This window comes from Macaca mulatta, chromosome 4 (assembly GCF_049350105.2).
Source record: "Macaca mulatta isolate MMU2019108-1 chromosome 4, T2T-MMU8v2.0, whole genome shotgun sequence".
Taxonomy (NCBI): Eukaryota; Metazoa; Chordata; class Mammalia; order Primates; family Cercopithecidae; genus Macaca; species Macaca mulatta.
In genome coordinates, this window is record NC_133409.1 from 102664057 (window position 1) to 102676875 (window position 12819).

General features: G+C 36.1%; 2 protein-coding genes across 16 annotated transcripts in view; one reads left to right on the forward strand and one right to left on the reverse strand.

The window, feature by feature from the left end:
• Positions 1 to 12819, forward strand: part of PGM3 (phosphoglucomutase 3) — a 43051-nt gene that overhangs the window by 25142 nt on the left and 5090 nt on the right. For 4 of the 7 annotated variants that reach the window (XM_077999701.1, XM_001083268.5, XM_015136853.3 and 1 more), the window contains one exon: positions 72 to 3776. In XM_077999701.1, the coding sequence (XP_077855827.1) occupies positions 72 to 100 (29 nt within the window). In that variant the 3' untranslated portion in view covers positions 101 to 3776. Of the gene's footprint in view, positions 1 to 71; positions 3777 to 7358; positions 7489 to 12819 lie in introns of those variants that run through there. The other 3 variants (XR_013416308.1, XR_001444335.3, XM_077999704.1) reach the window with 2 other exon arrangements.
• Positions 175 to 12819, reverse strand: part of DOP1A (DOP1 leucine zipper like protein A) — a 105816-nt gene continuing 93171 nt past the window's right edge. For 5 of the 9 annotated variants that reach the window (XM_077999696.1, XM_015136844.3, XM_015136843.3 and 2 more), the window contains 7 exons: positions 12574 to 12726; positions 11381 to 11517; positions 10046 to 10101; positions 8681 to 8845; positions 5719 to 5848; positions 3929 to 3988; positions 175 to 788 (listed from right to left, as the gene is read on the reverse strand). In XM_077999696.1, coding sequence (XP_077855822.1) covers positions 483 to 788; positions 3929 to 3988; positions 5719 to 5848; positions 8681 to 8845; positions 10046 to 10101; positions 11381 to 11517; positions 12574 to 12726 — 1007 coding nt within the window. In that variant the 3' untranslated portion in view covers positions 175 to 482. The remainder of the gene's footprint in view (positions 789 to 3928; positions 3989 to 5718; positions 5849 to 8680; positions 8846 to 10045; positions 10102 to 11380; positions 11518 to 12573; positions 12727 to 12819) is intronic. The other 4 variants (XM_077999698.1, XM_077999699.1, XM_077999700.1 and 1 more) reach the window with 1 other exon arrangement.

The window sequence follows — 12819 nt, forward strand, 5'->3', positions numbered from 1 at the left end:
GCCTTCAGTTATTCTTCACTGCTCTTGGTGAAGGTATGTGGGAAAAAAACTAATTATAATATCTTTTCCAGCCTCCGATGGAGAAGGAACACCACACTGATACCAGAACATGGTTACTAAGGAAAAGAGAAAAATCCCCAACCAATCTTAATTAAACCAAGCCTGAAACCAATGGAAAAAAAAAATGGGTAGTGTATATTTTGCAGGTTTAAGACAACTCAGGACAATAAAAACAATGGACTTTACATGTGTATATATATATATAGCTCTCTTAGGCACCATAATCAGTATGAGCCAACAATATTTAAACTTGATTCAGGCCACATTCAGACATTTGCTCTTATATACAAATATTTAAATTAAATACAAGCTGAAATGTGTTCTGTTACATACAAAAAAGGAAAAACTATACAATGCAGAGCAGTGTATGTGTTTTAAATAATTACATTTACATATAAGTTAAATGGAACCACCGGTGGTGCTCAAGTTTTTATCATCCCTTCCAGAAAATCTTTTTCTACCATCTCTTCTATTTTTTGCCTGGCTTTGCTGGAACATGGTTTGTGGTTCTCCAGTTTCATGTCCTTATTAGGGAAGGCGTTTGAGTAGAGGATAGGACTCCCTGAGTGTCCTCCACATCGGCTTGTGACTTTGCTGTTGAAGACTTGACTGAGCACATTGAAGAACGGCAGGAGCTGCTCCATGCTGCGCACGGTGCAGATGGTGAGCAGCAATTGCCCTGGCTCCCAACCCAACGTTCTCCCTGAGTTGTCTTCCTCTGGATTTTTCTGCAGAAAACAAAAAGTGAACTGGTATTAACAGACAGTGTGGTTAGAAAAATTAAAAAGATACAAACATTGGCAGTTGGTCAAGAAATGAATACAAATGACATTACGTTTCTACTCCTGACCTGATCAAAACCCTTGGTGCTTCTGAGACCTTTTACTGCCATTTCTTAGTTTTATATGGAGCAGTCTTAACACTGTAGTAATAGTTCCCAACTAGAATGCACAGATAAGCTTAGTTAACAGAAATCGCTTTGAACAGGAATAGAGTCAAACATAAAAGTTTTATGTTGTGCTTTGTATTTACTCAAAAAGCTCCCAGGTTTCTGAACCCTCACTACTGTAACCAAGGACTAGGTCACAAAATGACTACAGAAAAAAGGAACAAAGTGCTCTATACATTTTATATCCCCTTTTATTATAAATAGTTAATTCCCTTTTATCTAGATAGCCTAAATATGCCATGATGGTAGCAGTATCCAAAGTGAATAATTACTGTCAATACTGCATCACAGAGAAAGGAAGGTATCCCTCAGGAGAGACACTGCTCTCTCCTTCTGGGTTGTGCTAAACAACATAGGGAGGAAAGCTGGACCTGGAATCAAAGGAATTGGTTTAGTGTGCTGGCTCTGCCATACTTAACGACATCCTTGGGCAAGATACACAAAGGTTCCTCACTTATAAAATGGGACAATCTAAACTAACTTTTAGTAGAGAAGTCAAATGAGAAGGTATGTGAAAACTCTGCCAACTAAATATAAACACAAATAATTTGTGTATTAAGAGGGTAGTTTGAGAAGCCACCTGAATTACACAAACATAGCTACAGACATCATTCTGTCTAGAGAAAGATATGAGAGAACTGAGGTTGGTTGAACTTGGGCAGAATCACAGATACAATACCACACTAAATAAAGATAATGAAAATAAGCAATGAACTAGACAGAAGAAAGAAATCATGAAGACTTAGGAAGAAGAATTACAATCTGTCATATTAACAAATAGAGTTTGCCTTCTAAGATCAGATGTTGCTCAGAAACTTTCATTGTTTACCTAATAATTTAGTATCACTAGTTTCTTAGTGGGTCAAGCAGATACAAAATCCAGCTTATTTTCTTCTATGTGCTCTCAAGCTTGTTGCTTATTTTAAAGTAAAATCCTGAAAAAGGAAATTAGGTTGGTGCAAACGTAATTGCGGTTTTTGCATTGTTGAAATTTGCAGTTTTATATTGGAATACATTCTTAAATAAATGTGGTTATGTTATACATCATTTTAAGCACATTTCTCACTTTTTTTTGCTAATGACTTACTTGCTGTTTATTTTAGACTGTGGAAATGATGTTAGACAAAAAATCAAATTTGAGTGATTTTCTGAGTTCAAAATAGGTTATAAAGCAGCAGAGACAACACACAACATCAACAATGCATTTGGCCCAGGAACTGCTGACGAACATACAGTGCCGAAACAGTGCTGTGATGGTTCAAGAAGTTTTGCAAAGGAGACTACAGCCTTGAAGATGAGGAGTGCAGTGGCCAGCCATCGGAAATTGATAATGATCAATTGAGAGCATCATTGAAGCTAATCCTCTTACAACTGTAAGAGTTGCCCAAGAACTCAACGTTGACCATTTTATGGTTGTTCGGCATTTGAAGCAAATTGGAAAAGTGAAAAAGCTCAAGAAATGGGTGCCTCATGAGCTGAGTGAAAAAAAATACTAAAAATCGTCGTTTTGAAGTGTCATCTTCTCTATTCTATGCAACAATAATGAACCATTTCTCGATCGGATTGTGACGTGTGCCAAAAGGTGGATTTTATACGAAAACAGGCGATGACCAGCACAGTGGCTGGACTGAGAAGCAGCTCCAAAGCACTTCCCAAAGCCAAACTTGCACCAAAAAATGGTCATCGTCATTGTTTGGTGGTCTGCTGCCAGTCTGATCCACTACAGCTTTCTGAATCCAGGTGAAACCATTACATCTGATAAGTATGCTCAGCAAATCAATGAGATGCCCCCAAAACTGCAATGCCTGCAGCCGGCATTGGCCACCAGAAAGGGTCCAATTCTTTTCCATCACAACAGTGGACCGCACGTCGCACAACCAACGCTTCAAAAGTTGAACTAATTGGGCTATGAAGTTTTGCCTCATCTGCCATATTCACCTGACCTCTTGCCAACCAACTACCACTTCTTTAGGCATCTCAGCAACGTTTTGCAGGGAAACTGCTTCCACAACTAGCAGGATGCAGAAAATGCTTTCCAAGAGTTCATCAAATTTGGAAGCATGGGTTGTTATGCTACAGGAATAAACAAACATTTCTCATTGGCAAAAATGTGTTGATTGTAATGGTTCCTATATTGTTTTAATAAAGATTTGTTTGAACCTAGTTATAATGATTTAAAATTCATGGTCCCAAACCGCAGTTACTTTTGCACCAAACTAAAAATATATGTTAAAATGGAAGAGTCCAGGAGCAAACCAAGAAAAGATCACCTACTTCTTCATCATCTCTGGTCAAAAGCCAAAAAACTTAACAGCTATCACTTAAGTTTGCTTCCTAGCAATTATTTAGGTTCCAGTCTAGATTATAGGATATATAAAACTATCTTTCTTTCTTTCTTAACTATGACACTGGCACCAATGAGAGTCCTGTGACTGACTTTCACATTTCCACCATTACTCAATTACTGGTACCATACCATCTCTAATCCCCTAAATCAAACTGCAATTCAGCAATAAAGAGCATACAGAGATGACTTTGTCATGAAGGGAAATGAATACCCTTGTACCCTCTATATAGCAAACTTCCAAATGTAAGAGAACTATGGGGTAACTTTTTGTTTATATTCCTACCAAGATGAGCCTTTAAGAGAAGGACTTATTACGCTCTTGACCAAGAAGAATACACTTGATTCAGAGTTTCTGATGCTCTTAATGAGAACTATCTGTATTGTCTCAATATTAAATAAAGTCAAACATTTCCATACAAATGATTTCTCCTTTGACTTCACCAGTCTACACTTGAAAAAGACTTCCTTCCTGTTTACCTCTCTTGTACTTGTTGACATTCAGACCTGGGTTTGTGTCTCAATATTTGGCAACTTTTACTGCCATATCATAAGCATGAAACAGCCACCCTCACCTGATTCTTGGCCATCTCCAATCCCTCCAAAATCACTGTCTTAAAGTCCTCCTCCTTGTCCTGTGGAAGGAAAGAGGAGAACTCACAGCCTTTGTTCCAGTGAAAAGTATGCTTGGCCATGAAGACCTTGTTTAAGGTGGTTTGGATGGGAAGATGCCTTTCAATCAAAAAGTTTTTTTATTCTGTGGGACAAATTTTGGGCAAAAGACTGTCATATTTATTATTTAAAGGAGGGGGGTCTTATAAAAATTCTCATTACTAATGAAATGCAGGCATAACAGAAAAGGACATGTGCCTGGGGTCATATTTGCTTCTGGATTTGTCATGATTACTTGCCCAAACTCTGAGATATCAAAGTGAAAAGTACCGAAGTCCTATCCTGAACTCAGGACCCAGCTTACATCCTCATCTCTGTCCTTTTATTAAGCTCCTACAGAAGCAACTAGGAATTTAAGTCAAGTTTCTCATGTAAATTCCTTCCAGCAAAATCTCTTTAATCACTTTCTTCATTCCATTTCTGTAGTTAATGGAATTCAGTTTAAGAGCTGCTGCCTGATTAGGAGGATTCCAGAAGACTGGAAAATTTCTGAGCACTCAAAGCACACACTGCATACTAGATCTCACCAAATAACCTAGCTGACTCCCAAATTGTACAATTTGATTTTGAAATTTGTTGAATGTAAAAGAAAATCTGACAAAAGGTTAATAACAAAGGCCCAATGGCGAGCACACCAGTTTCACTGCTGGTAGGTTCTTGGGCAAAGATCTGTAATAAATTAGCATGATGCATACTGAAAGATAAAAAGTATATAAGACACAATATTTTACACATTTTATTTTCCTACACTTTTTAATGGTATAATATGTTTTAAGTAAATTCCCACTTTTCCCCTTAAATAATTTCTCTAAGAAGATGCTTTATATTAATGAGTCAGAGCCAGTTTAATTTTGAGCACTGTTTTAAAAACTGCAGGTTGGGGGGGTCTGGCAATCTGTACTTAGCATCATCACCGTGAACTACAAAAAGGAAAATATCTCACATGTTAAGGGCAAGAACTGTTTTGTGAAACTTTAGATTCGGTTATATAGCTGTATTCGATCAGGATAAGGAATGCATTTCTGAATGTAGGTTATAATCAGAAAGTGAAAAATACTTAGAAAATGAATTTTAGCATATATATTTTATTTCATATAGATAAACAGAATGAATGCTAATGATTATTTCCTTTATTCTGACCGAGGTTCTAGCTCGATTTCAATGAAATCTGACTCATATTTTACAAATTTAAAATGTATAATCTTCTTACCCATTGATTATTTCTGTTGAAACAACTCTGACACGTTCTAAAAATCCCTTTTGTATTGCATTTTTCTCAATCAACTCATACTTTTGTTTCTCATCATGGCGTTAAGATGAATATTATATTACATTCTTAAGTTTTTGACATGAAGACTGTTCAGGACTACAGTCTTAAGTACTCACATGTATGGTTCCAAGGTTTCTCTTTTTTGAGGGGAAAATATTTTAAGGTAGATGCTCTTAATGTACAAAAGCCTTTTTCTTCTCTTCAAAAATAAGAATAACCGCGTATTCCTTTAAAATACTGCAGTATGTTTTCTAATGTCTGGAAATATGAGGCTTACAGACATTAATTCTTAAAACCAGGGACTTGTTTTCAAAATAGCTCAACTTGATAACGTTCTCAGTTTCCCAGGAAGTATTTAATAAATACCTCACTAATGCAACATGTAGTGATGTAAAACAAAACAATCACAAAAGAATGCGATACCTTTGCTCTTTTCCGAAGAAGTTTTGCTAGTCGTACCACGTAAGGTTTAAATTCTCGTTGATGTATACCCTGCCTTCTGACTTCCAAACCTGAATCATCTGAGGCTTCTGGAATAAAGGCCCATCGGTACCTATGTATAGAATAATGACATCAGCATCAGTAAGACAGACTTTGTGCCATCTAAGATTAGGTGGCATAATGCAGTAGAAAGATCATGACCCCACTGCTTATAAAAATTCAAATGCCAGATGTGCCACTTGTAGCCTTGTCACTTTGGGTATGTTTCTTAACCTCTCTGAGCCTTCATCAGTAAATAAAGATACTGCTACCTCATAAGGTTGTAAGGAATAAATACGAAACTTGTAGTCATCATTACTTTTTTCATGAGCACAAAGCAAGTACTCAACAAATGTTTGTTTCCTTATTAGCGAATAGGCAAAAGGTTCTTAAAAGGAACATGTTTTCATTTAGCTTATCTCTGTACTGTAACATAACAGTGTGGCAAAGACTTGATTTTTCAACATATTTTTCAACTAGGTCAAATGTTCCCTAGTTGCACAGTAAAGGAATAAAAAACTGAACGAATTTAAGAAAAGTAGGGCTTTCTTTGCACTTCTCTTGAATTTTTATAATTTTGTCTTTCATAAGTAATATCCGACCATGGGAAAAATTCAAACCGTATAAATGGGCATACCAAAGAAAGGTGGTCTCCCCTCCCTGCATAGGATCCATCAATGTTGTCAGCTTCGTAAGTCCTTCCCGAGAGTTTATGCCCAAAAGAGTACATATTCACACAACCCTCTCCTTTAAAAAAACATGATCGCTGCCTGTTTTGATTTAATTATACATGTAGGATATATATATTTGATATTAATTTCATATCTTGGAGGTAATTCTGCATCATATAAAACTTCATTCTTTTTAACAGCAACATAGTAGTACACCAAAGCCAATGTCCTAGATTGTCCAATTTCTTGCACTTACAAAGTACCACGATGGATACCCTTATGTAATGCTTATTTATTTTTGTGCACATCTGAGAGTATAGAGGCAGGATAAATCCTCGGATGTAGCAGAATTATAGGCTTAAAGAGAATATATATTTTAAATTTTGGTAAATATAACCTCTGAACAATTGGACAATATCAGTGTATACTTCCAACAAGAATAAGAATGCTTCTGTTACTAAAAGTAAAAGAAAAGCAACTTTCAGATCTTTACCATTCTGATAGTTATCCATAATTTTAATTGGAAACTCAGGAGAACAACTGAGCAGCTTTTCCTATGTTTAGAAACCATCCTATAAATTATTAACTGTGTTGCTGATTGGCCCATTTTTCTACCAGATTATTTTTATATATTACGCATTTTAGACTTTTGTCATATACACTGAAAATATCTTTTGCCAATTCATTGCTATCTCTCAAACTTTATAGTTACATGGATACTTTTAAATTTATATATAGGAAACTTATGAAATACTTTGAACTTTCCAAATATGGATCATGGTAAGATATTACTCTTTCAAGATAATTATGAAAATCTTCACATTTTCTACTTTAAAGATTTTTATTTTTAGAAAGATACAAGGTTTTAAAAAAACTAATTAATATAATGGCATGTTTCCTTCCCTTTTGTAGTAACATCTTGACAAGTAAAGAGGATAAACTTATTTTGGTTCTTGTCATGGAAGATAAAGAGTCAGTATCATGAGCATACTATTTAATGTCCCTCCAAAAGCACCTGAGAATAGTTATCACTTTTGTGAAGGTAAGTGTCTTGGTTAATATTGGCCACTTTCCTACAATTCTGTTTAGTATTCTTTTCTGGAATTCCTTAGGAGTAACATCTGTGTAACAGATACCCAACAACTGAAATTCATCAAAAAGTAGATATATATGGTTTTCAAGTAGAAGAGAAAATTAAAGGAACTAGAATGACTCTAAAAAGTAATCTCTAGTTCTTACCATTAAATTTAATGAAAAGTAAGCTTGTAAAATAGCAAATTTTGGAGCATGTCCAAATAAAAAACAGAAAAAGCTCAGTAGCATACTCTTTATCCTATTATTTCCATTCCAGAAGAAAAATAAGACACAGTATTATAAATTAATACGTATTTGATCTCGTGGATAAATTCTCATACTACCTTAACTACATTTTGATAATGTTACATAGATTGCCCATTATTTTTAAAATTTATATATGGAAAACCATAATAAATATTTTTGCCACTTAAGGCATTGTGAGCATTAACTTTTATCAACTTTTCCCCTATTTCTTTCAGTTCAATTCATTATCATCTAAGATAAAACTGCCTCCTTCATTCTAGTCTTGCCCATCTCCAGTCCATTCTCCACACTACATAGCCAAAATAAGCGTTCTAAAATTCAAGCCTAATAACATCACTTCTTTCCTTAGCTGTCCAAGTTCTCTAACACAGCTTACAAGGTCTTACATGGTTTAGTCCCTTTCCAGCTTCTTCTCAATATTCTGCTCCAGCAATACTGATCTCTCCACACTTCAGACGTATCACGTCTGCAGCTGCCTCTATCTTCCTTCACTCTCCCAGCTGTCATTCTTCACCACCTCAGGTTAAGACTCCCCTGAGGGCCTTCTCTGACCTTCAGAGCTAGTAGGGATCTCTGCTATGTGGCCTCAGTGTGTCTTGTACATGAGCTACCATAGTATCAGTATGTCTCCATCCCTGGACTTGAAGCATGTGAGTTATGTACCCCATTGTCTCACATCTGGAGGTACTCAATCTGTTGACTGAATAGTCTGTTAATATATCCACATTGACCATTTACTTCCAATAACTGTGCTGTGCCAAAATAATTACATTTTAGTAAAAATTATGAATACTTCAACTTACACAAAAATCTTTTTAATTAGTCATAGATGTCAGTGACCAAAGCAAATGCACTTTCAAAAATATCCATTTAATATCCTTGCTTTTACTTACATCTGAAACTGAGGAAGGTTTTCAGAGGGCAATGCGAGAGCCAAATCCAAAAATTTGCAAGCAGAGAGATAGAGGTTTAACCACCGCTGGCTGTTATATGAAGTAGAGAAGCCATTACCTCCTGTGTACGTTGTCTCCAGACCAGCCACAGAGGGCCCTGAAGTCCTGTAAGCAGGAGACAGACTGTCAGCAGCTGGACCCATTTACTCACAGGAATTCCTAGAAAGATCTAAAAGTGCCAGCTAATATTTTTCATAATCATCCTGAGATAAATGTGCCAGTAATTGCTAAGCAAGGTCATGATGAAATGTCACCATTTTCAAATCAAAAATTTACTTTTCTTCTTTAAGAATGTAAAAACAGTACATAGACTGGGTGCAGTGGCTTATGCCTGTAATCCCAGCATTTTGGGACGCCAAGGCGGGTGGAACGTTTTGAGCCGAGGAGTTTGAGACCAGCCTGGGCAACATGATGAAACCCTGTCTCTACAAAAAATACAAAAAACAAACAAACAGAACAAAAACCAAAAAAAAAAAAAAAAACCCTAGCCAGGCATGGTGGCACACACCTGTGGTCTCAGCTGCTCGGGAGGCTGAGGTGGGAGAATCACCTCAGCCTGGGAGGTCAAGGCTGCAATGAGCCAGGATCACACCACTGCATTCCAGCCTGGGTGAAAAGAGTGAGGCCCTGTCTAAAAAAAAAAGTAGTACATACCTTGTATTACATTCAAGAAATATAAAAACTGTAAAAGCAAGAAACTTCTTTACTCAGTTTCTGCAAAGATGAGAAAGTTCTCTATAATAATAAACAGTTATTAGTACAGGAGATCCTTTTTATAAATCTACTACTGAAGAAGAAAATATATTCAAGAAACTTGGTCTTAAAGGAACTTTTCAATCTACAAATTTGTGTAAATAAAAAATTATATTTAGTCATACATTAATAAACTGCCTCTATTAAAAAGAGTAAAAGTACATTAAATTGGGACCATCTGGAAGATCTGCACATATGGATAGCCTGGTTCCAGGTTACCTACCATAACAGAGTTGGCTATATATTGCAATATTTCAGAGACCAGATCTGACTTACCAAAACCAGCCTGGCTCATGCAGCTGAAACAATACTGTACTGCTTTAAATTAAATTTGTGTCTAGAGGACCAAGGCAATGAATGCTGATGGCTTAATCCAATCTAAAGTGCTTAAGGAATAAGTGAAATTACATTATATCCAAATGTAATCAATTACATAATAATAAATAAGTATTCAAAAAAATACTATCTATATTATCCTAGATGCTGAGTAATATTCTGAATAATTTTAGGATATTAAAAAATGGACAAGAATATATTTAAATTACATATTACCGTGAAATATCTTCATCAGCAGTGAGTTCCTGCTCCATCAGTAAAAATACTTGTACCTGAAAATGGTGAAATAAGTGAAATAAATGTTAAATGTTTAAACTGGATATTTAATCCTTTCAAGTTATCTTTAAGTTGTATTTTCATTAACACAAATTTTAGAATACATTTTCAGAATCTTTTAAGTTATAGTTAGTTTCTGAAGGTAAAACTGCAAATTTAGCCACATAGAGCTAAATCTTGATGAAATTGCTTGCTAATCATTTGGTGAAATCCAGTGAGATGAAGGCGAGCTTTTGTTTTTAGTGATTATGGAACAGAGTTACAGTTATTAAAAAAGGAAAAATAGGCCAGGTGTGGTGGCTCATGCCTGTAACCCCAGCACTTTGGGAGGCTGTGGTGGGCAGATCACAAGGTCAGGAGATCGAGACCCTCCTGGCTAACACTCTGAAACCCCATCTCTACTAAAAATACAAAACAAAATTAGCTGGGCATGGTGGCAGGCACCTGTAGTCCCACCTACTTGGGAGGCTGAGGCAGGAGAATGGCCTGAACCCAGGAGGCGGAGCTTGCAGTGACCTGAGATCGTGCCACTGCACTCCAGCCTGGGCGACACAGCGAGACTCCATCTCAAAAAAAAAAAAAAAAAGGAAAAATAAAAGAAATATTAAAGCAATTATATTTGCAGGGAAACTATAAAGCTAGATTTTCAGAGAGATAGATTCCTTTTCCTTTCTTTACCCATTCCTCTTTCCTAACTCCCCAAATCATTCTGATGAGGATGAGGATGAGGATGACTGGGTATGGTTTGAGGAGGGGAACAGAAGGGTATAGGCGGGACCTGAGAAGGTTTTACTGTTTGATAGGTTACAAAATCTCTGTGAAAGTCTCTCTGAAGCAAGTTTAACTGGGGTAGGTGCTGCACTTCAAGAGTGAGTATATGTAATATGTCAGAGCAGTTAAATCCAGCTCGGCCATCTCGATCACTAGAGGTATTGCTACAGCTATTGTAAATAGGTCCAGCTGCTATTGTCAGGATGGTAGGCCTTGACAGAGTTAAAAATGTAGTGTAGTACAAACTAAACACTAAACCAGATCCAAGAAAGTAATCATTCACAAGGAGCTGGCCATCCATCTGTGTTGCCTATTTGTAAATTTAAGCTGTACGGAAATGGAATCTGACTTGTTTTACTATTTTCAACTGTAAAAAAGTATCAGTAACTGGTTTAACTACAGCTCAATTCTCTCCCAATATTTGTTGTGTCTAGTAAGCACATGGAAACTAATCACTGTTTTATCATTTAGATTTATAACCTGACTGAATTAAAATTAACTCACAAGTTCTGTAATCATGGTAGGCCAGAGTGAGGTAAGATGTTGGGGAGACATTCTTAAAAGTAATACTCTGAAAAACAGGAACACTTGAGAATGGAGAGTTGGCACCTGTGGCAAACGGAGACTCTCGACCAATCTCTCTGAAAGAAATGCAGAGCATTTTCAGTAACTAAATAATCTTTATCACATAAAACTTTCTATATCATCTGGTCCAGTACTCTCAAACTATCTGTAGTAAAGGATAAACTTAAACAAAATTCCAAACTGTTGGAGATATTTTCATAAAATAATGAATAAGAAAACTCCAATTAAACAAAGATACATAGAATACAAATGTCATTTTCTTATTAAGCAGATTCTGTCAAATAGCAAATCAAAGTTTAAAATGTTTACTCTAAATTTTTGTACTTATGGATGGGATAACAGACTGGTTACTGGTCCATGGACCATACTTTCAGTAGCACTGATCTAGTCAACTTAAACAAAAAAAAAATTATAGGGACAAATATTGTACATTTTGTATATCTGAAATTAGGAATCATTTGTCTTCTGGGAGAAAAGAAAATTCTCCCTAGAGAGTGACAACTATAATGTTCCCATGTTGGCTCCTGAGGCTAGAGGCTTTAGAGTACGCTGACTCGAGCAGCAAATAATTCTGTTCTGGATAAATCCCCATTGTGGAGCTATTTGGTGGTACAGGGTGATGATGTGTGTACTGATAACCTTCTGGACACAGAAGGTCACCAAACCCGCTTAATGAAGTTACCAAAAATATTACATAATCCCCCTTGCAGTTCCCAAATTACAGATCTCCAGGTGTTACTTCTAGCCACAATTTCCTGGCTTTACCTTGTATTTTGGTCTTCTCAGAGTACACAAATTCTTCTCGACAAGGAGAACATGCTAACATGCCTGCCTGCAGCAAAATCATCTTATACCTCATCTTCAAACATGAATTCCTAAGAAATTTGAACTAAACAATAAAATAGAGACCACATTTAGGCAAGTCCTACAACTCAGTGATGATTTCTTTTAGATGCTGGCATTGATAATTTTCGTTGTTTCAGTAGAAAAATTTCTAATTCCCAATTGATCTACACTTGATATATTTTACCCCAACTTAGAATTTAGAGAAGTATTTTCTAAGGAACCAAAATCCTATAGTTAGAGAAGATAAAGGGTTTTTCATTTTTTACCTTGTATATCTGGAAGATATTTCTGGTACTGGTCAATTTCACTGCTAAAAATAGCAAATGCTAATCTTTTAAGAAGCATGGCTCTCTGTTCTAGCTCCACATCACGGTTTGCAAAGAGATTAAGTGAACTGCTTTGAGCCACTGCTACGCGTGCTGAAAAAGCAAGTGAAAGAGACTGTGACACTGTCATTTGAAGAAAGATTATTCTGTTGTTTTAAAAAATAGCTATATGCTCTATGACATCCA